Genomic DNA, 26,349 nt, shown 5'->3' with positions numbered 1-26,349 from the left:
AACCAAAAGTTCGATGGTGTGATCTTAAAAACTAAAAAGGATCTTTTGTAATTTTTCAAGTGTGAGTTATTTCCTGGTTTTGTCCGGTCATTAATAACTTGATCCCTGAAAATACAAAAGTCTATCATAAAAACCATACTTATCCATAATAATTTCAGTTTCTGTATCATCACAGCATGCAAGCTCAAGATTGACCAAGACTCCTGAACTTTTACTGAAATTAGCTTTTCAATCCACATAACTTTCTGAATAACCAAAGAAATTATGTACAACGGTTATTATATTCAAATACAAGAATTCTACAGATGGTATAACACATCACTTGTTTTTTGAAAACCAAACATATCTGCCATGTACCTGATCTTAGGAATTCCCAACTTGCAAATAACTACATTTTCCCACAAAGTTTGCTCTCGACTCAAGTAAATGCATTTCTCAAAGAAATCGGTTTTTGTTGCAATACAAGAATAGACAGTTTATATTACATTAGTAATGTACATTACAGGACATCTGCACAGCAGTCTGGTGAATCTGTGTTAACTTTTTTAATACAGAAAACTTCTCATGTATTCTCTCTGTCTCCAACCTGAAAGTACAAAAGCAGTCCAACCTGAAAGTACAAAAGCAGACATTTTACAACTACAGCATTGTTAAAAAAAATATAATCACAATGAACTACTACTGAATCTTGCAATACAAAAAGTCAGTTATTATCTGCTGTCCAAATACTAACTTCATGCAGAGCCAGTTACCTTTCTAAACAGGTCGGGCAATGTCAGTTGCTCTATATCAATATGAATTCAAGAAATAACGTTTATTCAAGCTGGTGGAAGAGGGCGTCGGCATGTTGGACACTCCATCTTTATGTCCATCCATCTTTGCAAACAAACCGGGTGAAAGAAATGATCACAAGGGGTCACCTGAACATCATTACGCCAATTACTAACTGTGCATGTTTTTTGGAGTTAAAATCACATTCTAATCTAGAAAGTCTTTTATGACCATCTATATATACCATGCAATTATTTGAACGCTGGGTATGATCGATAGCAGTCATGCAAATAACACAGTCAGTTGCATGATTTGCACCCTGATCAAATCTTCTATAATAGTTATACTTCTCAGGTAAAATCTGCAACACCACAATAAAGCTTATGTAAGATAAATGGCAGAACTAAATATATGCTGTTTTTTCTGCTTTCAACAAATAATCCTTCCCAGTATCAAACCTGACGTGGAATGAAACACCGAGATCCAAGATAGTGCTGTAACAGAAGAATTGATGCCTGCAGCGCAATAAAAATTTCCAAGCAGATACACCAATTCTTGTCAGGCTCTATACGCATGAAATTGTGAGGACAGCCAAAGACATATAATGGAATTGCCAAACGAGTTATAGACATTCCCAAGATGTAATGAGGGTGCAACGGTTTTCTTGAATCGCGAATGAAATTAGTTACAATTTGAGGTATCCAGAATGAGTGTAAAAGCAGAAGAACAGGGCGCAGAAACTTGTGAAACTCATACATGAAACATATACCGCTTAAAAGGATCCCATCTGCAAAAGATTCAGAAAAAGAAGAAGTAAACGCAAGCAGATTGTTTATGCCAGTGAAACCCAGATACATTATCTGATTTTAACATCTAACTACCCTTTCAATAGCAGCATTTCAATTGCTAATTCTGTTAACTGTTTCGATACAAGTCCACCATAAGTAAAAGATACTTACAGAAACGGCTGTAAAGTATTGACAGTTCTCGCCTCATTCCTTCCCAAGCCTCGCCGCTGTTCAGTGGCCTATTTGCTTTCCATATAGCAAGTAGATATCTCATCTCAAATATCGAGAAGACAACAAACTTGAAGAATGCAGCAGTTGCAAAAGCATTGAAAAGGGATTCTGCAAAATAATGAAAAAAGGGGAAGGACACACAGTGACATAATATAGCAGCGACCAGCTTTTACTTCTACCACTTGATTAACAGAAAGCAAGAAACGAATATAAGTATGGAGAGACACTCTTTCCTTTTTAATCAGTTCCTAAAAGAATGACACATTTCTATACTTAGTAACATTTTTAACTTTTAACTTCCCCTTTTTTTTCCCAATTTACCCTTAATGAGATGATTTGATTACGAAGAGAACAGCTGCTGATCAAACTTACCAACAAGTATCCCTGCGGTCAGATGCAAAAGACAAAGATAAGCATCCATGATAGCCTGTTGTCCAATCATCAGAATTGAAACTTTGGCAGCTCCCTAGAAAAAGAATATCATGTGTCATTCAATGTGCTATAACAGAGAGAGAGAGAGAGAGAGAGAGGTAGTCTTACTGATTGGGTGTTGCTATGTTCCATTTGTCGAATCAGAAGGAGCACTTGCAGAAAAGATATCTGGTGGATCAGGAAGTTAAAGAATCCTGACAAGTGATATTTGTTACAAAAATAATATCCCTAATACTGAGAAGTGTTGTAGGATACAAATGTGACCATCAATGTGTAGTTCACCGCTTTGTTGTAGTAAACCTCTATATTGACAGAAGTAGCATTCAATAGAATTGGTGAGAAACAGTCTCCGTCAGCATCCACTGAAGGGCTCTCCATCAATCCTTCTAGGTGATAATGGTCACGAGCTCCATCTGAGAAAGGAAGATAAATCACTTGCTCCTCATAATTTGAGCAAGCTTATGGATATGTTGAATACTGAATGGACATAAGCATTTAAATGAACATAAGGAAAAGGACACAACTCTTCCCCTCCCACTTACGAAACCACTCTCTTCCCCCCCCCCCCCCCCCCCCCCCCCGAAACCACTCTCCCCCTCCCCCTCTTCTTCTGGGCAACTGCATCATCGTACATGTATAGATTGTAAAAATCTGAGGAACATGTGCAAAAGTATATGAAGATCCTGAACGAATACAAAAGAAGTAGCTCAGGTAAAATAGGCGTTTTGGAAATTTTAATGCTAGGTAATCCTGTCAAGTTAACTTTAGAACATCAATGGGCATCAAGAGCTAAAATACCCAAGACATGAAAGAGTAATGACAAAAAACTTTTCTTGAAGATTATGGAAGTAAAAATATAAAATAGAGTTCATCAAATGAATGAAAGGGAAGCCAAATGATCCAGAGAGGAAATGTATCCTCTTAATGCTTGTGTCGTATCAAGGTGAAAAGAAAAGTCAAGTACCATTTGAGGAGGATGAGACACGAGCAATTTGTGCAGCAATTTCAATATTGCAATGTTTCTCCATCTCGTAAAACGGTGCTGCAGAACAAAAAGATACATAAGTTAGCTAGGAGTTAAAACATTAAACTGGATCAATGTTGAAAAATCCATTATTACAGTGTTTCTTCTTCCAAATCTTATCTTGAGAAGACTCCTGGAAGATCTGGGACGAGAAAACTCCAAGCTGTCAACAAAAATAATAGATGAAGCAAGTCATTTTTCAATACACAAAAATCTTCATAAAGTCTTAAACTCGAATCATTGTCACAGGAAAAGGATGCGCGTCTAAATTAACCATCATATTCATTAGGGAAGACAAGAAATTCCTGATAAAGTGCCTCCTTTTTGTCTTTCCAAAATAATTTGACTACCACGGAGTATGAGATATCAGACGGCAATTAGCTGCCCTTGTGGAAGAATAAAGATTTAGAGCAGTTCTCATTTTCTGCTCTTTTTGGTTACAAAGAAGCTTAACCGGATTGCATAGGCTAATGCAATGTGAATTTTTTGATGAAAAGGGTAAAAGAAGGCTATGTAGTGCGAATTGACTTACTGAGACCACTAAACAGGAGCTTATCCAGATGTATTGGTAATTTCTTTTTCGAACTTGTGAATGCCTTATCCACGAGACGAATGGAACGTCCAAAAATATTTTTAAAAACCAAAAAAGGGAAGGAAAAAGGAAAGGATAAGGGGACAGGAAACACAACTGAGGGGTATGAATAGTATTCATAATCCCCCTTCATTATCTCCACTTCTGAAAAAGAATTCTACTTATGCATATCCAAACATATGCTAAGGTTTCAAAAGTTAATAAAAAGACATACCCTGCAAAAAATTTAAGAGAGAAAAATACAGTAGTCAAAAGGAGCTCTTTGGAAGTAGAAGAGAGAAGTTTTGAAATTTGTTATGCCATTACCAAAATATAATATAAAAGTCAAAGCATGCAATTCTCAATGGTATTCAAGCATTATGCTCTTAAAAAATAAAGCAAATAAATATGTAACACCAATGAAAAAATTTAATGTCAATTGATTCTAGCAGCAGCAAAAATCATTTTAAGAGATGATCATAAGGAGTCATGTAAAGCTATACTCAGTAATCCATGCTGAGGACAAATGACATATTGTCGTAAATAATACCAAGTGATACGGATTTGATAACAGATAATCGTCTTTCTGGCCAAACTCACCATCTTTGCCACTGCAAATCAGAAGCATGACTATGAGTTGATGAAGCACATAAAATAGCATCTGCAGGCGTGTTAAGTGATGTGTGAACCAGTATCTAAATTTACATTCCATGTTCTGAAGAACACAAAATTTAGAAACTCTAAAGCCTAAAAATTTAGAAACTCTAAAGCCTATCTTAATACCCAGATCTTAACTATTTTGAAGTCAAAACGGATAGGATTATTATTGTCGCACTAAATACCACACCTTTCAACTTGTTAAGTACAAGGAACTAGTCAACTACAAGTAAGTAGTCTGCTATTTGGTAATTTGAGCAATAACGCATAGATAGTTTCATATTTGAGACATAATATAAATCAAATTCCACATAAACACACTAGATGTAACCATGCATTTTCGTAGATATCATATTACAGATCTTCTCATGGGTTCTGTAAATACAATTTCTTATTGGAAAAATTCAGCACGATAAAAAGGAATGTATCACTTTTTTTAGGACTGAAGCATTTCAAGGATAGAAAACAAATGTTGTACACTTTCGCATGAATTACTTAATTACTTTAGCATACTTTTATATCAATTTATTCCATTTGTAAAAGATAGTGGTGTTAGAAATTGCCTTTCAGCGTAGGTACCAAATAAGATCTAGTACCTGTAAGCTACCATTCGAAGTTGTCTGAATGGCCATATATACACACCTTCTACTCTGATTTGTGCACCACCAACTCCATGTTCGTTGTCAAAAACGTCATGGAAAAGTATTGCACCCTATTGTTTGCAAAATGAAATCAAATGAAGATTGAACATAGAAATGTGCAATTTCTGCATTAGAAGTATCATCATCTAAGCAAAGATGAAATGCCTAATAAACATCACTATTAATAGTTAATCTGCAATAGGGGAACTATATTAGACCTCAATTTTTAAGAATCGTGTGTTTCACAGCTCTCAGCACTCATCAAGGGATAGCAACACATTACAATAAAGAAGCAAGATAGAAGCAAACATTAAAGTAATTTTTTATTAGTTAGTTTGAAAAAGAACATAGCATCAAAGTTCGACAATTAGAATAGTTATATGTATTTGAATTCTTGAAAGTTGTAAAAGTTGTATAAATCGTTATTACTAATGGAACAGTGTCAACTCTCCAAAATAAAAAGAGTGCCATATTATTGGGATGGGGTAGTTATTTGCAAAACTACATTGGCACTCAGTATCGCAATAACGCTTGATCTTGACTTTTAGTCTAGATAAAGATTGGTAACTTTCTAATTGCATAAATGTCTAATTTCCTTTATGCCTGGAGACTGGAGCTATAGCATCATTGATTAGCTCCTTTATGAGGAAAATGCAATTCCACATTAACCATATCATTATGGATATATATATATGGATATATGTTCATCTTGACAATAGATGTTTATTAATAAAGTAATACGATTATTTTAATGGAGGACAAAAATCACCCGTATAGAAGAAGTATGCCAAAAATAGAAAAATTTACAAAAAATATAGTTTTTTACAAACATACGGTCAATTGGAAGTTATGCTTGGAAGCACCATGCTTTATTTAATAAGCAAGTAAAGAACAGTAAACAAGCATGGTTTGGAGAAAGACCAGAAATGCTTATGATATAGATGCTCTCTTGAGATATAAAGAGAAGTAAACTACCCAAATCATCAATTAAAAATTCAGTAAACATATTGGCACAACGGCATAGACAATGGTATAATAGGTTAGAGACAAGTACTTAAGCGGAAAACAGGGATTTAACAATGACCGTGACTACCTGAACATAATGTACACCAGTTATTTTTGTTGGATTACTTATCAACTCAAGGACCGAGTTGCCATTGGACTTCCTAAAATCAGGAAACCTGGAAGAGTTATTTGTTGAATCCAGGAACCTCCAAGACCCTGCAACTCAAATATCGAGAAGAGGGTATTATTAGATTCAAGACAGAAGCAGCAACTGAAGTGATTATAAATTTTCCATCATGTTTTGTTTGATGAGTTCCAGTCAACCACTTACAAATTGCACATAAGCCCTTACCCCACTCAGCTTAACAAAACAAATAGGGTGTTATCACCACATCACATAAGAGTAAGGAAGAACAGCACGAAAGCTTTTTCTTTTTTGAATGGTAGAACAAAACGAAAGCGTTCTGCCAAACTCATGGCTAATATGATCAATGCACTAAAACAACAAACTGTACAAACCTCTGTAAGTTCCTGTTATATTCCAAGCAGAAAATGGTCCCAATTCATTCTCATCCTTTCTTACAAGAAGCCACTGCAACAAACAATAAGGATATAATTAAAGTTTAGGCACAAGTAGCAGGGGAAACAAATAAACAGCTTATTCACTTTGGCAATGATATTATCTTCATATCCCCCCCCCCCCCCCCCCCCCCTCTTTTTTTAATCACGTAAATGGATTTTCATTCATAAACATGGCCTAAAACTATACAAGGGTATACCAAAAGGTAGAGAATCGACAAAAAGATATGATTCTCTACAAACTCCACCCAATCGTCTATGCAACAGGGAACTTTCTATGGCCACCAAAAGAATATAAGGGAATAGAGACTACTCAACTGTGAGAAACTCGACTCTACGCCTTCAAAAGCTCTTCTATTTCTCTCTCTCTATAAAACCTACATTAACCCAAGTGGAACCATATCCCAAGCCCTTCTTCTTCTTCTCCTTCTCCAGCTCTTCCAACTGAACATCAACTCTTTCACAGTTTTTGGCATTGCCCATGGAGTGCCAAACCCGTAGCATATCCCACCATAACCTCATAGTCAGCCCGCAATGTAGAAAAAGATGATCCGCGTCCTCACTCGCCTCCTTAGACGCAGACAACCTTCTGGTTTCTAAGATTTTCCGCTGTCAAAATCACCCCTCTAGTGGCAAGGCAAGTGAAGAAACACACCTTCCTCGGCACATTTGGAATCCATATTGCATTATATGGAACAGCATACTCCTTCATAACCAAAAGTTTCTCATAAAAGGATTTCACTGAGAACACTCCATTATTCCCCGAGCCCCATCTCCAAGCATCGAGGTTATTTGTCTATGTAGTAAGGCTCATAATCCTTGAAACTCGGTCACTTCCGAGTCATGAAATTCCCTTCTAACCCTCAATTCCCAAAAAGTCTCTCCACCCTGTATCCCCCCAAAACCCTCATGTCTTGTGTTCAAATAGAGGAAGGTAATACCCTTTCCAGAATTCTGCACTCCTTCTGAGCTCCAAGAAGTTATAACTAAGTAAGGATAGTCACCTGATTCTAAAACACCAAGGAAACCAAAGACAGCTAGCATCAAATTTGATTCGATATAGTTCCCTAGTCAACTTTTGATATCTAGTCTTGCCTAGGAGTTAAAATAATTTCATATCTCATTGACTGAATTTATCCAGCAAATAATTTCATATCTCATTGACTGAGCTTATCCAGCCATTTCATCATCCCTGATTTTCCTTTTTATGTAATATCTTGGCTCTTGGAATAAACATGAAGTAGTTCAAGAGAAAATCCTACCTTATTCCGGATTTTCTCAAGATAATTAGACATATACTCATAAGAGCAAGTTTCTTATCAAAAAAAGGGGGACAAATAAAAGCAATATATTCCTTATTAGCTCATATAATTTTCCTTGTGTACTATGTCCATAGTATAAAGCCATTCTTGTTATTATGCATGCTAAACTAACTTAAATTTAGTAAAATTCAATTAATATAAAGCACTAAACCTATCAGATGCAGGTTAAGCCAAATACCTTTAATTCCTTTCACCAGCTACCTAACACAAATTTGCACTTCAAGACTTGGAATACTTAAATGAGTAAAGTTTCAGTCTTTAATACACTATACAAAATTAAAGTAGCGATCTTCACATTGAGATACCCTATCGCTCTATTTAAAATTAAAATGCCAATCTTCACGGTAAGATACTTTTACAACATTAACAAATCAATCAATCTACACCTCAATCCTAAACTATTTAGGGCTACAACAACAACAACAACATACCCAGTGAAATCCCACAAAGTGGGGTCTGGGGAGGATAGAGTGTACGCAGACCTTACCCCAACCTCGGGAGGTAGAGATGTTGTTTCCGTCAGACTCTCCGCAAAAGGACAAGCAATTCAAAGCAGTATAAAAAGTTAGGGCAAAATACTACAAAAACAAAGGACAATAAAGCAATACTACAACTACTACTAGTATGAAAGGATAAACTATTTAAGGCTCTACTAAATAATTTGTCTTTTAAAAGCAAAGAACTAATACAAAAATAACTCCATTACTAACCTCATCTCCCCAAGAATGATATCTTTCTCTTAGAGGCCTAAGTCCCATTACTGGACAAAACCCTCCAAAGATAAACCATAAACTGAAGATAATTCTAAACAAAAAACCATAGTCTTTCCTCTTTAACCTCAAAAAATACAATCTTTTTGTCACATCCATTTTCAAGATCAACTCAAATTCTTCACCTTTAAGCAATTCTTGAACAACCCAAATGAAGAAACAAAGCCCATTACAGTTACAAAGAAGATAAACTTAATAGATAAAGAAAAATGGGGTTGCTTAAAGTGAAGTCAAAACAAAACCAAAAAAAAAAAAAAAAAAAGCTAACCACCCCAACAATAAAAATCAAGATACTAATCAACTTAAGAGAAAATGAAAGCTCAACAGAAATACTAAATGGTTTGTTGATTTTGGGGTTCACCAAGAATGACTTTTCCAAGGTCAAATTCATGAACCAGAAATTAGGAAGCCCCACTTGTAAATATTTTTAATTAAAAAACAGTTACATCACAATATTTTATTAGTTGAAAAAGGCTCTAGACCATATAACAACTCACATAAGTACCACAGCCAAAAATAAGATTGTGGGATGTTTTCAGTTCTGCAGGGAGTTAAAAACAAAAACAAAAAAAAAAAGGTAAGCTTGAAGCATAAAGCTACTGTTTTGACAGAGATGTAGGAATATTTGGCCTACAGAATGATCGTCAATTATGCCATTTTTTAGCAGCAATTGACACACAAAAAAAGAGTAAGTTATTCATTAAGCGGACAACACAACACATGACCTAAAGAATATATTACCCTACATAGTTCAGGGTTTAATAGAAAGGCTTGGGATGCCAAAATAGAAACAAATTTAGAGGGACTGCATATGCATTAAACCAAAAAAAAAAAAAAAAAAAAAAAAGAAGGTGGGCTTGAAGCATAAAGCAAAGATCATTTTAACGGTTGTGATTGAACTGTCACCCGAAAAAGGGGATGTAATCTGTTACCAACTCTTATATACTACCTACATTTTAAAATAAGTGATATTTTTATCCTTGCATTTTATTTCAAAATAAGTCGTATTTCATAAAATTAAGAAAGTATTAATTTTAATCTTTTAATTTTATCTTATTTAAATAAATGTAGTTTCACATGATCAAGCAAACTATTAAATATCTTTTTTTAAGGCATTTGATTAAGAGTAAATCAGTAAAAATATTTTTTCGAGAAGTGAGTAATTTTCTTAAATGACGTATTCAAACTAAAAATATCACTTATTATGAAATGAAAGGAATACTAGAGAGGTTGACGGGCAGGAATTGCGCCAACTCCCAAGTATTCATGTTTTGGAAGCTCATACGATCACTCAACTTTAGATATCATAGTCACTCAACCTTATTTTATCTTCCACACTCAACTTTGGGTAAGTGACCTATATAGTCACTCAATTTCATTTTATCTTCCAAAAGTCACTCAACTTTGGGTAATTGGCTTCCATGGCCAGTTTAGCCAAAACTATTGTTACGTCCCGTATTTTTATACATTGGGACAACCCGGATTAACTATGATAATTTAAGGCCAAAATTTTTCCGGGATTTGAAGTCGGGACTTTTGACCATTTGATTTTTTTTTGGAGACATACGTTATATATGAAATTGTTGGTATGGAACACTTAGGAAGAATTGGGACCACAATTCACAACATTGGAATTTAAAATGTTGTTCAAAACCCCCTTGTAGCCGTGTGAATTAAAAAAAAAAAAAGGGTCCCACACATTGTGTGGCCAATTTTAATTGGTTCAACACATTGTGTGGACCCAAGGTAATGGGGACACTTAAAAGATGAATAAGTAGTCTTCTTTACTCATTCTACACACTTCAACACTTAGCAAAATATCAACATTTAGAGCCCTTTTTTTTCCCCACTGTTTCGGCCAGCCAAGGGGAGATCCAATCCCATTTTTTAACTTCCCTAAAATTATTTCCTTGGTGTTAACCCACTATATTGAGGTCCCTAAGTAGCGTGGAAGAGTTGTTTGGGTCATCCAACCATTTGTTGTACCCATTTGCAAACCCTAGCTATTTGGTGGATTGAAGAGAAAAGGTAAGATTTGATTATGTTTTATGTGTTATGAAGGTTGTATGCATCTTGTAGTATGTTAAAATGGAGGAAAATCATGAAATATGGAATGTTGGAAGTGAGTTGTGTGTGTGGTGCTTGAGCCGTGTAAGTATGTGTGTGTTGTGTTGTGTTGTGTTGTGTTGTGTTGAAACTATGAATTAATGCCTAGTTAGTATATTATGATCATTGTAGGGTGAAGGAATGATTGAGAATTATCCATATGTGTATGTTGGTGTGCTAGTCGAAAATGGGTCACCTTATATGGCAATGAATAAATTAATGTCGCTTAATGTTTTAGTCGTCGTCGTTATGAATTCGATGTTGGAAATGAATGCTTAATGACTCAAATTGATGTTGTAATTGATGCGGCCTGATTTGGGTTATAGTATATTAAATGTAATTTGTATGTTGATGAGAATAGCATTGTTAGAATGTGAATTGTGGATGCAAATCATGATTTGAAAATGAGGAGTGGGTTAAAGTGAGGTTCTCGGGATTAGGGGCTGTTCTCGGCTAATGTGGAAAAAATTTGGATTGTCGGAAATGTTGTATGAATCGCTTAGAATGTCATTAAATATTGTTGGTATGGATTCGGGTTAGTATTTGAATAAATAAGCATCGATGTTGGCTTAAAGGCAAGTCGTCGAATTGAAATCATGAAAGTTATAGAATGATGGAAAAGAGAGATATTAATGTTGATAGATTGGTTGTTGTTGTTGATTGATTTGGCCGAGTTAAATTCTCGGGATGACCTATTTACAGGGGAAGTGCTGCCGAATTTTCTGTAAAATTTAAAGTTAATTGGAATGAATAATTGCTTAAGTGCCTATGGTTAATATTGGATATTCATTGGCACATTTTGTAGACCTTGGGGAGCCCGAGGCGTAGATTTGGAGTAGCTTTAGATTGGCTAGCTTGGAAGTGCGTTCGAGGTATGTAAAGTACCCTTCTTTCATTTGGCATGCCTTAGTTACGAATAGGCTAGACTACTAGTCTTAAGGAAATCCTAAATTCGAAATCCGAGTTCGCTATGATCTTTACATATATTCTTTGGCACTCCTATGTATGATATGATGAAATATGAACTATTATGCCTTTGAAGAAATTGATTTCCAAACTTTGCACAATGAGTTGATTTAAAGAATTCCGAACTATAAACGCCATATCTTCCTCTGGAAGGTTCGGATTGCTTTAATATTTTTGTAAGGGTTTATATGGCATATGATGAATATATTTTCTATAGGCGGGCCCGGCTCGGGTCAATACCCGTCCGTGGGTCCCGCGACTTTCCTTTATGTAATTCGGAATTTTTTTGAAAGAATTTGTTATGATTATTATTTCGAAATTCAAGTATGATCATTTTGCTTATGTTTGAATTTATGATAATGATTTTATGCATATGACTACTCACGACTCTACTCGTGCATTCTGTCATTCCTTCGCCGAGTCCCGGGCCGGTTCTGTTATCGTGTGCGCTTTGATATACTCCGGAGTTATGCTGTGTTATGGTTCTCCGAGCTACTCGCTAATGAGGGTCGGGTTCCACTTATGTTTGGCGTATGTTGTGTATGGCGTTATGTTGTGAAGTGATATGTGATGGGGATACGGAGATTTGAAACTTTCTGGTGTTATGCTGTGTTATGGCGCCATCGACGGGTGGGCGACCATATTCCTCTGTACCCGATGCATGACTTACATGTTTTTGAAAGTGAACAAATTTTGATATGTTGAATTTGCACTTATGCTGATACTTCCACTTCGTTATATCTCAGATTTTTGCTTTCCTTACATTCTGCTTTGCATACTCAGTACATATTTCGTACTGACCCCCTTTCTTCGGGGGCTGCGTTTCATGCCCGCAGGTACAGACGCACAGTTCGGTGATCCCCCAGTTTAGGATATCCCCTTCAGCTGTTTGGAGTGCTCTTCTCATTTCAGAGCATACACTTTTGGTATATACTTTTGTTCGCTATGTATGTATATATTTGTTCCGGGGTACGGAGGGGCCCTGTCCCGCCATATGATTCGTTTGGTCTGTTTAGAGGTCTGTAGACTTATTTGTGGGTGTGTGTGCCTACTTCTGTACAGTTGTGTCCATATGATCTCTTTCGTTATGGCAGCCTTGTCAGCGTGCATTTTGTATATGTTTTTGGGCCGTTGTGCCATTTGATAGCCTTGTCGGCTTTTGATATATTTGACAGCCTTGTCGGCTTTTGACGTATTTGATAGCCTTGCCGGCTCTTCGATATATGTATATGTATATATTTGTGTCTGATACAGTTTGAGATAGTTTGAGACGCCATATAGCATTTTTGCCACATATACTATTTGGATGTGATTCGATATGTACATGTATGTCAGGGTGCCCAAGTAGAGCACTAGTCACGGCCTACGGGGTTGGGTCGTGACAACTATAATTGCTTAGATGTTCAGTTGAAGAAAGTTATACAATGTAGGATGCACAGAATGGAATACACTTCCCTTACATGTGGAATTATTTAATCTAGTGTTTGTTAAATTTTTATTTTCGATATAAATAATTTCGGGATTAATTATATCAGAACTTGAATTTTATTTGGTAGAGGTAGATCGAGGAAGAATTGAAAGCGGTGATTAGAGATGGCACATCCTCACCTCAATAAGGACATGACCTTTAATAGGAGAGCCTGGAGGTCGAGGATTGGAGTAAAAGGTTAGTAGGTAGTTGAGTTATTCCCCTCTTTTCGGAGGAGAACATGGTTCTAATTTAGAGCATTTTATATGCTCCGCCTCTCCTTACTAATGTTGTTGTTGTTGTTGTTGTTGTTGTTGTTGTTGTTATTATTATTATTATTATTATTAATAATAATAATTTTTTTATGACTATGATTATTGTTTATTTTTCTTTACTATTTTTGTTGTCAATACTTCTTTTCTTCGATATTTTCGTTAGTTTTTTTACTCTTATATTTTGCTAATCTGTTTTAAAAAATGCTTTTTTGAGCCAAGGAACTATCGAGAAAACCCCGCAAAGAAAGGGATAAAATCTGCATACACCCATCCTCCCTAGACTCCACTTATAGGATCACATGTTGTTGTATTATATTTATAACTATTCTAGGAATAAAGCAACCAAAGGATAGAAACGCCCTTCTCCAAAGTTATTATTTGAAAGTTCTTTTAAGAGATCAAAGTTAAAGTAAAAGTAAAAACTGAGAGCACCCCCAAAGAGCTGGAGATTTCATGACATTTTTGATCGGTTGTTGTCACGATCCAACCCCGTAGGCCGTGACTAGTGCCCGAACTGGGCACCCGAACACACTCATCAAATCCGAATCACATACAGATAGCGTATACGGGCACAAATATCACACGCTGCCTCAGACACATTTCAAACACAACCATATATGTACATATATATCAGAAGCCGACAAGGCTATCAAATGGCACAACGGCCCAAAACATATACAAACGCACGCTGACAAGGCTGCCATGGCAAGTGGGATCATACAAACACACCCGTACAGAAGTAGGCACAAAACCCACATATACGTCTACAGACCTCTAAACAGACAGACCGAATCATATGGCGGGACAGGGCCCCGCCGTACCCCTGAACAAATACATACAAATGCAACGAACGAAGATATATACCAAATGTAGGCTCCGGAATAAGAGGAGCACTCCAAACAGCAGAAGAGGGTATCCTAAACGGCTGGATCACCAAACTGTGCGTCTACACCTGCGGGCATGAAACGCAGCCCCCCGAAGAAAGGGGGTCAGTACGAAATATGTACTGAGTATGCAAAGCAGAAGATACAGAAAACAAATCTGAGGCATAAACGAAATAGAAGTTCAGAACATAAGTGCAAACCCAAAATATCAAAATGTTTACTCTCAAATTATAAGTCATGCATAGGGCATAGAGAATCTGGTCGCCCGCCCGTCGATGGCGCCATAACACAGCATAACACCAGAAGGTTTCAAATCTTCGTATTCCCGTCACACATCATAACACAGCATAACCCCATACACAGCATAACGCCAAATATAAGTGGAACTCGGCCCTCTAGCGAGTGGCTCGGTGAACCATCAACACAGCATAACACCGGAATATATCAAAGGGCGCACGACAACAGAACCGGCCCGGGAACCGGCGAAAGATATAACAGAACGCACGAGCAGAGTCATGAGTAACCATATGCATAAAATCATTATCATGGACTCAATTATAAGTAAAATGACCGTACTTTGAAAATCGAGATAATAGTCATACTACATTCTTTCAAAAGTCCTTCGAGTTACATAAAGGAAAGTCGCGGGACCCACGGACGGGTATCGACCCGAGCCGGGCCCGCCTATGGAGAACATACTCATCATACGCCATACAAACTCTTACGAAGATATCGAAGCAATCCGAGCCTTTCTGTGAAAGTTACGGCGTTCATAGTTTCGGAATTCTTTAAAACAAAACTTTTTGTGAAACATTTGGAAATCAGTTATTTCGAAAACATAAGGGTTCATATTTCATCACATCAAACATACGAATGCCAGGGAATATATATAGAGATCATAACATACTCGGATTGCGGATTTAGAATTTCCTCGAGGCTCGTGACATAGCCTATTTATAACTAAGACATGCCAAAAGAAAGAAGGTTGAGCTTTACATACCTCGTACGCACTCCAAGCTAACTCAACTCAAGCTAATCCAACCTACGCCTCGGGCTCCCCAAGGTCTACAAATACGTCAACGAGTATTACACATTAGCTATCGACACTAGGCAATTTATTCCAAACTAACACTTAATTCTACAGTAATTTGGGCAGCATTTCCCCTGTAAATAGGCCAACCCCGAGAATTTAACTCGGCCAGAATCAACAACAACAACAACAACAATAATCAACCTAGCAACCCCAATGACCAATCCGAAAGATAATATAACATTAACAACTCTCTTTCACATCATTCGACAACATTCATAATATCCAATTCGACGGCTTACATTCAAGCCATATTATCGCTCATACATTCAATTTCCAACCCGAACCCATACCAACAATATTCAAGGACATGTTAAACAATTTACATAATATTTCCCACAATCCAACAATTGTTCCAATTTACCCGAAAACAGTCCCCAAACCCGAGAACTCCACTACAACACACTCCTCATTTTCAAATCATGATTTGTATCAACAATCCACACTATAACGATAGCATTCTCATAAATGTACAACTTACATCAAACGCACAATAACCCCCAAACCAGCCCATACAATTTCAACATCAATCTTGAGTCATTAAACACTCATTTCCAAACTAGAATTCATAACGACAGCAACTAAAACACTAAGCGATATTAATTCATCATTTGCCACACATGGGAGGCTACACACGGCCACATACCCACATACACATTTAAATGGTTCTCATTTATTTCTTCACCCTACAACAATCAAACATGCTACATAGAATTAATTCATCACCTCAACACCACACAGCATACACACACCTCATACGGCTAACACACCAAGCACACAACCCACTTCCAACATACCCTATCTCATGATTTTCATTCATTTTAGCATACTACAACATGCATACAACATTCACAACACATAAACAAGACCAAATCTTACCTTTCTTCTCCAACTCCACACTTTGCCTAGAGTTTGCGATCTACTAAACGGATGGCTTGATCGCTCCAACAACACTTCCACGTTACTTAGGGACCTTCAATTAGTGGATTTGCACCAAAGAAATAATTTTGGAATGGCTCAAATTGGATTTGGTTTTCTCTTGGCTTGGCCGAAAGTTTGGTGTTGAAGTTCTTCAACTTCTTGATTTTCTTGCTAAGTATGGAATGAGAGAAGATGACTTAGAAGTCATCTTTTAAGTTCCCATACTAACTCTCCAAGTGTCCATGGCCCACACAAGTGTTGGACCATTTAAAATTGGCCACAAAGTGTGGGACTTCTTGCATGATTTTCAACTTCAAAATTTGTGACTTTTGATCCCAACTTTTCCTAATTGTTCCATGCCAACAATTTCATGAACAACTTATGTCTCAAAATAAAATCGAAGGTCAAAAGTCTCGACTTCAAGTCCCGGAATGGTCTTGGCCCTAACTTATCATAGTTAATCCGGGTTGTCCCAATGTATAAAAATACGGGACATAACAGTTGTCTTGTATTTCTAATAAGTTGTTTAATAGTTGACATGTTAACTCATATATACATGATATGATGGGTTGATTTAGATTGATCCTAACCAAATAATAATGATGAATTACTTCTATATAATTTGAAAATAAAATCTCAAATCACATGTTTGTGTGAAATTCATATTATTTTCATTCAACCTTTACAAGATCAACGATTTCGTTTTGATATCCAAGTTTCTTATTGTAAAATCAAATATATATTTTATATTATACTCAGTACATTCGGTTTTAATCTAATAAACCAAATATCTACCTAAAAAAGTATTGTCACTATGGAGTTGTTTGGTTTAGAAGCAAGTTATCGACAAAATTAGTAATGCAAGGATTGCAATGTATGATTCGTAATACAAATTTTGTAATGCAAGAACAAGTAATATAGAGATTGTAATATGAGAATTATAATGCAGGAATTATTTATTATTAGACTTTTAATTTATTGTACTAAAATTACTTATATAATGTTTGTGTTAAAATATAAAAGGGCAGTCTGGTGCACTAAGCTCCTGTTATGCGTGGAGTGAGGCAAAATATATTTTTAGTTTCTTAACAAAATAAAATATTTGGTCTACATAAAGTTTTTTTTTTTTTTTTTTTTTGTCATTTGATAGTTTAATTCACGTATTGCTAATTTCCTTATTTTTATGATAATGCTAAACTTTTATGTAAAAAATGAAAAGTGGAACCAAACATTATATATATAAAAACAATGTTAAATTTTAAGTTGGATTATTCATTCCACAACTTCAACCAAACAAACATGACCAAAATAATTTTGTTAAAAATTAATCCCCGTGTTATAGTTTCCATAGTATAATCGGTATTAACTTATTTTCAGCTCAAACGAGTCCATCCTACGTATACTGATTGATGCACGAGTTAAATCACAGTTCATGAATTGAACTGATGCCACTCATTGATGCTTCATGCTCCATATGTTAGTCCCAATGGCGATCGAATCCAGGAATTTTGTACACGCTGTTCAACATTATATTTATTTATAGAAGTAATTTTTTATTTGATCTAAGTATATAGTTTATTTTTTTATATGTACATAGTATAAATTTGCGGATAATGTTAAACTAACGACCCTTCGATTTATGCTTTTCCGCCGCTGGTTCATCCTATTGTATCCAAGCTTCACTCCTAAAAATACCTTCTAACATGCCGACATTAAGATATACATAATCGCTATTACTCTTAGAAATTTTTTATACTATCACGTTACCTAAAGAATATTTATAGGCAAGTCTCCTTAAAATATAAAATTTGTAATCTTGAACATTAGACATGTTACCACTTACCTACTACTACATGTAAACAGGAGCGGATTTATATGATTCGAGGGTATTCACCCAAACACCCTCAGCAAAAACTTATAGTGTATATATAAGGTAGATTTTCTATGTTTATGTACATATATTAACTTTTAGACACCTTGAATAGATGTAAAAAGTTAGCTCAAATGGTCTAGGGTGTTTAAAATTGTCTCTAGCGTCCTAGGTTCGATTCCAGTCAACAACATTATATTTTATATTTAGCTTTTGTTATTTTTTCGAACTCCCTAAGTGAAAATCCGGGATCCGCCCCTGCATGAAAAGTGACCTGATGATAGACAAATTTCTTATATGTGCACTATAAAACTTAAACTTATACTGCTATTATGGAATGGGTTTAACTTTTGAGCAGTGAGCACTACCATTAGATTAATAGTCTGTTTGGTCAAGTTTCTGACAAGCCAAAAATATTTATATTTCTTCTAAAAAAAATGCTTTTTTTCTGAGAATAAGATAAGACAACCAGCGATAACAGATAATGTCTATAGTTTAATCTTAATCCGGAAACATCTAAAAAACTAAATAACTTACTATAATCAATTCAATGTCATGCAACTTGCATGAATCTTTGAATTTCAGATTATATGTAATTTAAATCTCCATAAACGGCCAGATGTGTAATCATTTTTGCCAGATGTAAACGTTTTTCTGAAAATACAATACCGTTCATTAATCAATAAAAGCCAATTTATGAGCAATTAACACACACACACACACAAAAATTACCAGCTACGCCTTTCCATATACTACAATGCAAAACAACGGTAATTTCTTACATTTGTCTCAATAAATACCTGCTAATCTCCCACTCATTAAACCACATCATTCTCTTCATTGTTTGCAATTTTCTTCTTTTGTCTTCTAAATTTCATTATTATTCATGGAGTCTTTGTTGTCTCAAAGCTATTTCTTTATAATTTTTTTGGGGTTTATTATGGGGTCATCATGTGAAGCTTATACATTCTATGCTGGTGGCAAAAGTGGCTGGGTTTTAAATCCTTCTGAATCTTACCGTCATTGGGCTGAACGAAATCGCTTTCAAGTCAATGACACCATCGGTAAATTCTCTCCTCTTTTTGTTCTTCCTTTACCGAAAAGAACAGAGAGAAAAAAAGAAGAAGAATTGTTTATATATCTAGCTACTAATTTCCTTCGTCTGAATTATATCGTATAAATAATTTTCACACGCGCGCGCAGACGTATATATTCTTGGAACTCCTTGATGGGGGTTGTGCTAGAGGGGTGGAAGTGGTTCATCCATAGCCTTTTGTCCGAAAATCCCACTGTAAATATATGTAAAGTAAATATTTTAATGTGCATATAATAAATGTTGAACTCTCTTGGTAAAATTCTGCATCAGTCGGTGGACCTGGACACAAAGGAAACTGTTAGAGTAAGGGCAAATGTGGCTAAAAAATTGTTTTAGATTGATGGTTTGAATTCAACGCGGAACATTGTTACTTTTATTTTATAAAAAGATCTCTTTGTCAAAATTCTTGACTCGAAAACTATGATTTTTTTTTTTGTCTGTGTTTATATTTAATGATTTTTTTTATTTTTTTTTGCAGTTTTCAAGTATAAAAGGGGGTCAGATTCAGTTCTTTTAGTTGACAAAGATGATTACACCAAGTGCAACAATGACAAGCCAATTCGTGAACTAAAACATGGTGATTCAAAATTCAAGTTTGAAGGATCAGGTCCATTTTATTTTATTAGTGGACATGAAGATAATTGTGAAAAGGGTCAAAAGCTCCATATTGTTGTGTTGTCACCAAATCACAAAGCCCACATAGCCTCAAGCCCAACACCTACTGAATCCATTGGCCCAATTTCACCTGCTCCGACTCCGACTAAGTCGGGTGCAACAGGGTTTATTGGTGCTCTAAGTGGTTTTTATTGGGGCTTTATTAGTTTGATAATAGCAACTTATTTTTGTATCTTAGTTTAATTTTTTCAGTTCGTTTTTGTTATGTTAATTCTTTCAGTGAAATGTACTTTTTTGTTCTTCCTCCTTTGATTTAATGGAAATTGATCGAACAAAAATGGTATATTGATGCAGCTTTGTTGATTTTTCATTTTTTTGGGTTCTAACTTGTGTTCCATATTTGTTTTGGGGCCACAGATAATCCAAAATTGTACCATGTAATACCCATTGAAGATGGAATCCCTCTCTACCAGAACTTTTTCATTTACAAAGCTCGTGCTCAATAGTTCTGGTTAAGATTGGAAAAATCCTATCTATCCGACCATAATTTTTAGAACGATTTTTTCATGGACAATATTACACTACAAGAAAAAATATATGTGACAATTTTTTTTTTTTTGTAACCATAGATTGATTATTGTTGCAAAAAGTACTTTTGGCAACAAAAAAAATATTTTGTTGCATGAACTTTTCCTAACGGCTGTTATTGCAACAACGTGCAACAACTTTTTTATTTTGTTGCCAAAAGTACTTTTTGCAACAATAATCAATACTATGGCAACAAAATTAAATTCTTTGGTAACAAAAAAATCATTTGCCAACAACAAAACTAAATTGTTGCCAAATATAAAAATTTTTATTGTCATTTCTATACTTTCTTCTAGTGCTAGTCGTCAGGGACTCGCGGTTAATAATGATTTTTTTTTTTTTTGTTTGTATGAGATTGGTGGCGTTTGTTTCAAGAAAATGTTAAGAAAAGCAAAATACTGGAAGAAAGAAAATTTTGAATTTTTTTTTCAAACAAGTATCACTAAAGAAAAGTTTCCCAAAAAACTTTTACTACTATTTTTCTTGATTAATAATTTCATAATCTATAATAAAAGGAATTAACTTCTCACTACTGGTATTCATGGTGCTTTATTTGTAGGTTGTTTAAATTAAGTCAACTTAAATTATTCCGTAGCTCATAATGCACGTAAGAGCTCCACAAAAACCTTTCAAAATCGGGTTTACTTTAAAAGTAAAACGTTTGTATTGCTTCCGCACGATTATCTAGCATTTCCACCTAGGCTTATAGCCTGTTTGACCAAATTTCTAAAAATAACTTATTTTAAAAAATGTTTTTTTCAAAATTACTTTTTAAAAAAGTATTTTTTGTTAAAAGCAGTTTGTATTTGGTCAATTAATTTAAAAAGTACTTTTGAGCAGTAATTAGTGTTTGGCCAAGCTTTTAAAAAGTACTTTTGAGCAGTAATTAGTGTTTGACCAAACTTTTAAAAAGTACTTCTATGTGTATTTTTCTCAAAAGTACTTTTCAAAAAAGCGCTTTTAGGCAAAAGCTATTTTTTTAGCTTCTGAAAAATTGCTTCTGCTACTCCCTAAAAACACTTTTTTTCTCCCAAAAGCTTGGTCAAACACCTCATTTTTTTTAAATAAGCACTTATTGAAAAAATAAGTACTTTTGGGGGAAAAATAAGTTTGGCCAAACAGGCTATTAACCCCCCCCCCCCCCACCCCAAAAAAAAAAACTCTGCAAACTTCCTTTGTGTATTCCGCTTTGTAGTAAAAAAAAAAAAAAAAGTGAAAATGTAGTCTTACCAAATGTCGAGCCACACTAACAGTAAAATAGAAATATGTCTATGACATTTTTAAATTTCAATTATCTTAGTATTACGAAAATTATTGGTCTTTAATGTATTTTATATGCTTACCACAATCGCATTAATGTTTGACGTACGTATTTGACGGGTTTGTGTTTAGAGATGTAATCATTTAAATGATATTTTCATGAATGTAACCGTCTCATACACTATGCGAGGTATTAACTTCATCTATAACGAGTGAAAATGATATATGATGACAAAAACTAAAGAGGCTTGGTCTTTCAACAAACTAAAAATAATTTAATTTTTTGAATGTGATGGAAATCAGGCATACGCAGCGGAAGCAAATAGCCAGATCGAACTTGCTTGTAATAAAGACAACACATAATCAAGATATTAATCAAACATAAAATTGATACTTATCTCTTGAATCGTAAATGCAAGTGTGAATGTAACCTCGAATTTAGCCTTCAAGCACGAGCAAAAACCATCCACGCGTTTATCCTTCAGTTCCACTGATGTAGATTGAGGTGGGAGAGAAGAAAGAAGAAGAAATCGATGTTTCAGTAATTGTACCTCAGGCTTGCGAGGTTGGACGTGGCGGTTAAGTTAGTTAAAAGAATAGTTAAGTCGTATGTTCAATTAAGTCCCCTAGGTTTTAATTAAAGAGTTCTTTTATTTTCACACTAGACCCTAACATTTAGGAAGGTCCCTGTCTAGTCCTTTATCTCTTTCCAGCAAATAGTATCGTACTACCTTATCTCTTAAAGGGAAGCAAATAGTACTGTACTATCTTATCTCTTAAAGGGAAATGATGAGTCAGCTAGGGTTTTAGGGATGCTATATATTGTAATGTTCCCATTTGTAATTGCCTCATCTATGAAAATATACCCTAGCAGTAGTTAGCTAATTAGTTGTAGCTTTCTTTTTAGTTTTTCCTCTGTTTTGTATTTACTTCATTCAGTCTGCATCATTTGGTATCAGAGCAAGTTCTTGAGCTCTGTGAGGGATTAAATGGCTGCTGATATGAATGAGCTGAAATCGATGTTTGAGAGGATGACAGTGGAGATTCCCAACTTCACTGTTAGACAAACTTAAATCGAGAATCAACATGAAAAAGCTTTTGCTGAGCTGAAGGAATCCATAGATGAAGTGAGAAGATTTGACAGAGGAAAAAGCATTGAAGTTCTTGATAGTGGGGGAGAAACCTACACTCCTTCTGGTAATCCAGCAGCTTGGGTACCTAATACAGCAGGAAGAAATACCATACCTCACTACTCTCCAACAGGATATCCATTTGGGGTGAACTCAGTACCTCAATATCCTGCAACTTTGGAGCAATTCCCTCAACAAGCTCCTATAAATGGAGAGTAACAGACTGAGCAAACTCTAGCAGCTCCCACTTCAGGTGGACTTCAGACTGGACAAACTTCAACAGGGGCACAAAGAACTGTGGTCAACACAGGCTCAAACCATCAAGCAGTTCAAAACAAAGGTGGCCAAACCTTCTCAAGGATAACAAAAATGGAGTTTCCACGTTTTAATGGCTCCAACTTGAGAGCTTGGCTCTGTAAGGTAGAGCAATTCTTTTCCCTAGATGAAGTATATTATCATGAAAGGGTAAAAATAGCTTCTATCCATTTTAATGACATAGCCATTGAGTGGCACTTAACTTATATGAGAAGTCGACCTCATCTTCCTTATCCTCCTTGGGAAGAATATGTCTATGCATTACTAGACAGATTTGGGGCTGAATATGCAGACCCCATGGCTGAGTTAAAGTTAGTTAAACAACATGGGATGGTGGAAGATTATCAAAAAGAATTTGATAGAATCATGACAAGGCTGGTTATTCTTCCTGAGTATGCTATTAGTGCTTTTATCACTGGTTTTGAAACCAGAAATAGGGTTCACCGTAAAGAATCATAGGCCTTATTCTTTACCTCAAGCCTATCAAATAGCTAGAAACACAGAATCCCAAGTGAATGCACAACTCAAGTTGACAAAAGCATCATTATATAGTGGCGATTCTGGTCAGAATAGAGGTTCTATCTTTGGATCTAACGGTAGAGGAGGTGTTAACAGAAGGGAATCTCAACATCCAAGAAGAGATCAGACTGCTAACCTTAATAGACCAAACACCAGAAGGCTTACACCAGCTGAAATGAGTGAGAAAAGACAGAAGGGTCTTTGTTTTTTCTGTGATGAAAAGTTTGTTCCTGGACATAGGTGTAATACTTCTAAACAGCTTTACTTACTGGAAGTATGTGAGGATGAAGGACCAATGGATGAAACAATACAGGAGGGGCAAGACGTAGTGGAGATAGAAGAGGAAACATGAGGGGAGAAATGTGAAATATCCATTCGTGCATTGAATGGAATTTCAGGATTCCATACCTTGAGGGTGATTGGTTACAATGAACAGAGATCGCTCAACATCTTGATTGACCCAAAGAGCACACACAACTTCATTGATGATGAAGTGGCCAAGCAGTTGGGACTTGAGGTTCAAATAGTAAGACCACAATCCATCAATGTTGCAGATGGAGGGGATAGACAGACCCATGAATTGTGCAAGGATCTTTATTGGATGATGCAAGGAGTCACCTTTGTGGATGACTTCTTACTGTTACCTCTAAGGTCTTGTGACATCATCCTTGGGGTACAGTGGTTGTTACCACTTGGTGATCTCCAATTCAACTTCCAAAGGCTAACTTTAGCTTTTATGTACCAAGGGCAGAAAGTAGAACTAAAGGGAATCAAGGGAGATACAACAATAGTTAATGCCAAGGGATTGGATAAAATGACTCAAAACAGGGGTCAACTATTCATGATCAGGGTGTTGCCTACTGAAGATTCACCAGCTGAGGAACCAAGTGAAATTCATCCTCAGATTTTGTCCATAGTTGAGGAGTTTCAGATGCTGGTTGGAGATCCTAAGCAACTTCCTCCTTCCAGAGGTATATTTGACCATAGAATCCCATTACAGAAGGAAAGCAATCCAGTAAACACTAGACCATACAGATACTCATCAAGACAGAAAGACATTATTGAGTAGCTTATTCAGGAAATGCTTGATCAAAGCATAGTCCAACCTAGCTGCAGTCCTTATGCTTCTCCTGTGGTCTTGGTGGGCAAAAAAGATGGGTCATGGAGGTTGTGTGTTGACTACAGGGCCCTTAACAAACTCACTATCAAAGATAAATTTCCAATTCCAATTATAGAGGAGCTGTTGGATGAACTGGGAGGATAAAAAATATACACTAAGCTGGACTTGAGGTCTGGTTATCATCAAATAAGAATGGCTCAAGATGATGTCCAAAAGACTGCATTTAGAACCCACTCGGGCCACTATGAGTACCTGGTGATGCCATTTGGCCTCACAAATGCACCATCAAGTTTTCAAGGCCTTATGAATCATGATTTTAAGGATCATCTTAGGAAATTCATTTTAGTTTTCTTTGATGATATCTTAATCTATATCAAGAACAGGGAAAAACGTCTACAACTTCTGAGGATCACTTTTATTTTATTAATTCAACACAAACTGTTAGTCAAAAAGAGCAAGTGCTCATTTGGTACATCTAAGGTGGAGTACCTTGGACATTTTATTTTTGTAGAGGGAGTATTTACAGATCCTAAGAAAATTGTTGTTGTGCAAGAATGGCCAGTTCCTAAGTCTGTGAAAGAGTTGAGAGGTTTTCTGGGGCTAGCAAGCTACTATAGGAGATTTATTAGGAGATATGGGTTGATAATCAAGCCCCTCACTTATTTGCTCAAGAAGGAAGGGTTTATGTGGAGTGATAAGGCATCAATTGCTTTTCAACAACTTAAAAGATCTTTGGTTAGTGCACCTGTGTTGAGCTTACCTAACAGTACTCTACAATTTGTAGTTGAGACTGATGCTTGCGATATTGGGGTAGGAGCAGTATTAATGCAAGAAGGTCATCCACTTGCATATCTCAGTAAAGGGTTGTCCCTAAGGCATCAAGGACTTTCAGTATATGATAAGGAGTTACTTGCCTTGGTCTTAGCAGTGACCAAATGGGCTCAATACCTCTTAGGAAGGCATTTTGTGGTAAGAACAGACCAGAAGGCCCTTAAGTTTTTACTGGAACAGAAATTGCACACTGGCACTCAAATGAAATGGATAGCCAAACTTATGCAGTTTGATTTCCATATTGAGTACAAGAAGGGAAGAGAAAACAAGGCTGCTGACTCTCTTTCAAGAGTACCAACTGCTTGTTTATTCTTGTTATCTGTCATTCCTACAAGATCTAATCTCTTTCAAAGGATTCAAGCAACTTGGGAAGTTGATGTTGAACTGAAGGATGTGATTCAGAAAATTCAGGAACAGGATGAGGATCTAAAAGGATTCACCTACAATAACCAACAACTCAGGAGGTATGGCAAGTTAGTGGTGGGCATTGATGGTCAACTGAGA

The 26,349-nt window shown here is 35.9% G+C and overlaps 2 protein-coding genes and 1 long non-coding RNA gene across 9 annotated transcripts; 2 read left to right on the top strand and 1 right to left on the bottom strand.

Annotated features, from left to right (window-relative positions):
- Positions 1-262: 262 nt before the first annotated feature.
- LOC132636601 (transmembrane E3 ubiquitin-protein ligase FLY1-like) lies at positions 263-9,598 on the bottom strand. 7 transcript variants are annotated; one of them, XM_060353548.1, is made up of 16 exons: positions 8,732-9,598; positions 8,453-8,545; positions 6,640-6,712; positions 6,209-6,336; positions 5,071-5,186; positions 4,368-4,428; positions 3,343-3,409; positions 3,187-3,264; positions 2,478-2,635; positions 2,331-2,390; positions 2,163-2,256; positions 1,731-1,805; positions 1,230-1,558; positions 1,016-1,132; positions 753-920; positions 263-610 (listed from the first exon to the last, which is right to left on the bottom strand). In XM_060353548.1, exons 1-15 carry the CDS (start codon positions 8,888-8,890, stop codon positions 819-821), a joined length of 1,710 nt encoding a protein of 569 aa, XP_060209531.1. In that variant the 5' UTR covers positions 8,891-9,598; the 3' UTR covers positions 263-610; positions 753-818. The 7 variants fall into 7 exon arrangements, with proteins under 7 accessions (XP_060209531.1, XP_060209528.1, XP_060209527.1 ...); XM_060353545.1 differs by having other exon boundaries at positions 263-586; positions 1,731-1,898; positions 8,732-9,597; XM_060353544.1 differs by having other exon boundaries at positions 1,731-1,898; positions 8,732-9,596.
- Positions 9,599-10,601: 1,003 nt separating this feature from the next.
- LOC132638653 (uncharacterized) lies at positions 10,602-13,050 on the top strand. Its single transcript, XR_009581841.1, has 3 exons — positions 10,602-10,819; positions 11,703-11,769; positions 12,700-13,050. It is a non-coding gene; the product is annotated as an uncharacterized LOC132638653 (long non-coding RNA).
- Positions 13,051-19,116: 6,066 nt separating this feature from the next.
- Positions 19,117-20,450, top strand: LOC132638652 (early nodulin-like protein 4). Its single transcript, XM_060355462.1, has 2 exons — positions 19,117-19,435; positions 19,946-20,450. The coding sequence occupies exons 1-2, from the start codon at positions 19,258-19,260 to the stop codon at positions 20,323-20,325; spliced, it is 558 nt and encodes a 185-aa protein (XP_060211445.1). The 5' UTR covers positions 19,117-19,257; the 3' UTR covers positions 20,326-20,450.
- Positions 20,451-26,349: the final 5,899 nt, after the last annotated feature.

The sequence above is a fragment of the Lycium barbarum genome, chromosome 4, assembly GCF_019175385.1.
Source record: "Lycium barbarum isolate Lr01 chromosome 4, ASM1917538v2, whole genome shotgun sequence".
NCBI classification, from domain to species: domain Eukaryota; kingdom Viridiplantae; phylum Streptophyta; class Magnoliopsida; order Solanales; family Solanaceae; genus Lycium; species Lycium barbarum.
Note: the sequence above shows the minus strand (reverse complement) of the source record. Positions and strands in the feature narration are given on the sequence as shown.